Below are 2,067 nucleotides of genomic sequence, written 5' to 3'. Positions count from 1 at the left end.
CTGATATCATTTCGCTAAGTACCTATATTCACCTATAAAATTGTATAGTTGCATAAACCAAACCCAGTAGGGAAACATTGTTATGAAGGGCGTAGCCAGCCAGTGAACTAGGGGTGGGGGCAGTTGAGATCTCCAGAGGCCTGGGAGGGGGCATAGGCCGCAGAGGGGCATACATTGTATGTAAAATGGCTGCCCCCCTGCCTATGCCAATGTTTGTTATTGTCAATAGTGATGAGATTGCTACAAATACAAATGACATACAAACCTCAGCCTGACTAGAATAAATAAATATTATAGGACATTATTACACAAATTGACTAAGTCCCACAGTAAGCTTAATAAGGCTTGTGTTGAGGGTATATATAAGACAACAATATATATAAATACTTAAATACATAGAAAAGACCCATGAGTCAGGAACAACTATCTATGCTCATCACACGAATAAATGCCCTTACCGGGATTTGAACCCGGGACCGTCGGCTTCATGGGTAGGGTCACTACCCACAAGGCCAGACCGGTTGTCAAGAACCTTGTATCAATGGTAAATTTCCTTGCCCTATATGATCATGGAATGGCTGTGGTGCTAGACTAAGCTAAGTTGGCAGCGATTCTGATAGCTCAGACTATGCAAGTGTTATTGTAAACATCAAACTACTATGAAATTATGGCATTAAAAATAACACTTGCAGTCTGTGCTATAAATTTCATTATCAGTGCAAACTTAGGTTGGTCTAATGTACTATAGTCTAGGTAGGTAGGTCTAGAAATACTCCAGTAGAGTGAAGTAAACCAGCACAATGTTGCTTTTGTGAAAAAAATAAAAATCGGCAATGTATATCAGTCATATACCTACTGTTTTTCATGGATGTAACCAATGTATTCAATGATATCCAATGCTCATAAATAGGGCAAACCAATGCAAACTTCGTAACTGCAAACCAAGTGTCCAAATCACTAGATCTGCAAATGGTTCATGCATGTATTTCTAATGGAAAGGCTGGGTTGTAAGTTTTATGGTGCTCACAGATATATGATGGTGTCTGTATATTTGGGAGATGAACATAAAGAAAATAATTAACATTCAATTCCTTAAGTATTAAAATATAATAGCAACATAATGTTTTACACATCAATTACATCTAATCTTCATCTTCAACATCATCCTCATAAAGATGATTTAACTTCAGTGCCGCTTTCTTCTCATCATCCACATTACTTTCAGGCAGTTGTTTTCTAACAGCTTTCTTTTCTTTATTTTGTGTTCTTCCCACAACATATTCAGGCATCAGAACTTTACTGCTTTTGAATACCGCTTTCGGTATTTCTGGTTCTGGTACTTTTTTCACTGTGGCTGATACATGGAAAATAGGTTTCTTGAAGACAAATTCTTCAGGCCCTTCAAAGTCTTGTTCCATTCTAATCTTAGCAGCTTCTCTTTCTTCCAATTCACGAATAAAAGCATGTGCTGTGGCAGAATTAGTGGAATCTGACATCTGCTCTTGTGTCACATCTGATAATGAATAATACACCCATTTTCTGGGATTTTTCATATAATCTGGGATTCCTCTCGCACGTAAACAGTCTCTCATAGAAGCTTCGGGTCTCTTATAAATACTTTCTTTACCTCTGAACTGCTTCATTTCATGTTTTAGTTTTCTGTAGTGCTTGCGGTCCATTTCTCCATTGTGATGCGGGGTTTCTGCTTTATTGTGTTTGGAGAAACTGATTTGTTCCTCAGCATCTTTTAAATGATTAAAAAGGCTTTTCTGCCTTTCTATAAACGATGTCATTGCTAGAATGATAGGCCAGGCAAGGCAGAATACTGTGAAAGGAGAAAATTGTAATAATTTTTGGTTGATTTAAGAAATATGCTAGCACTGGTGTTGAGAAACATAGCCACACTCACTTAAATATAATTTCCTGGGACTTAATTATTACAAAAGTCCTATTTTAAGTTGAATATAAAGTCAAAACTAATACGACAAAACCCTTGTTCTTGTTTGGCAGTGTTGCCAGGTGAGCGGATGAGAGTTATCGTATTTGAGTGTCAAAATTCAATAAAGC

General features: G+C 37.2%; 1 protein-coding gene across 1 annotated transcript; it reads right to left on the bottom strand.

The window, feature by feature from the left end:
• Window positions 1–1,088: 1,088 nt before the first annotated feature.
• Window positions 1,089–2,067, bottom strand: LOC133523444 (U5 small nuclear ribonucleoprotein TSSC4). The gene is made up of 2 exons (XM_061859025.1): window positions 1,910–2,067; window positions 1,089–1,825 (listed from the first exon to the last, which is right to left on the bottom strand). Exon 2 carries the CDS (start codon window positions 1,791–1,793, stop codon window positions 1,143–1,145), a length of 651 nt encoding a protein of 216 aa, XP_061715009.1. The 5' UTR covers window positions 1,794–1,825; window positions 1,910–2,067; the 3' UTR covers window positions 1,089–1,142.

The sequence above is a fragment of the Cydia pomonella genome, chromosome 12 (genome assembly GCF_033807575.1).
Source record: "Cydia pomonella isolate Wapato2018A chromosome 12, ilCydPomo1, whole genome shotgun sequence".
NCBI lineage: Eukaryota > Metazoa > Arthropoda > Insecta > Lepidoptera > Tortricidae > Cydia > Cydia pomonella.
Note: the sequence above shows the minus strand (reverse complement) of the source record. Positions and strands in the feature narration are given on the sequence as shown.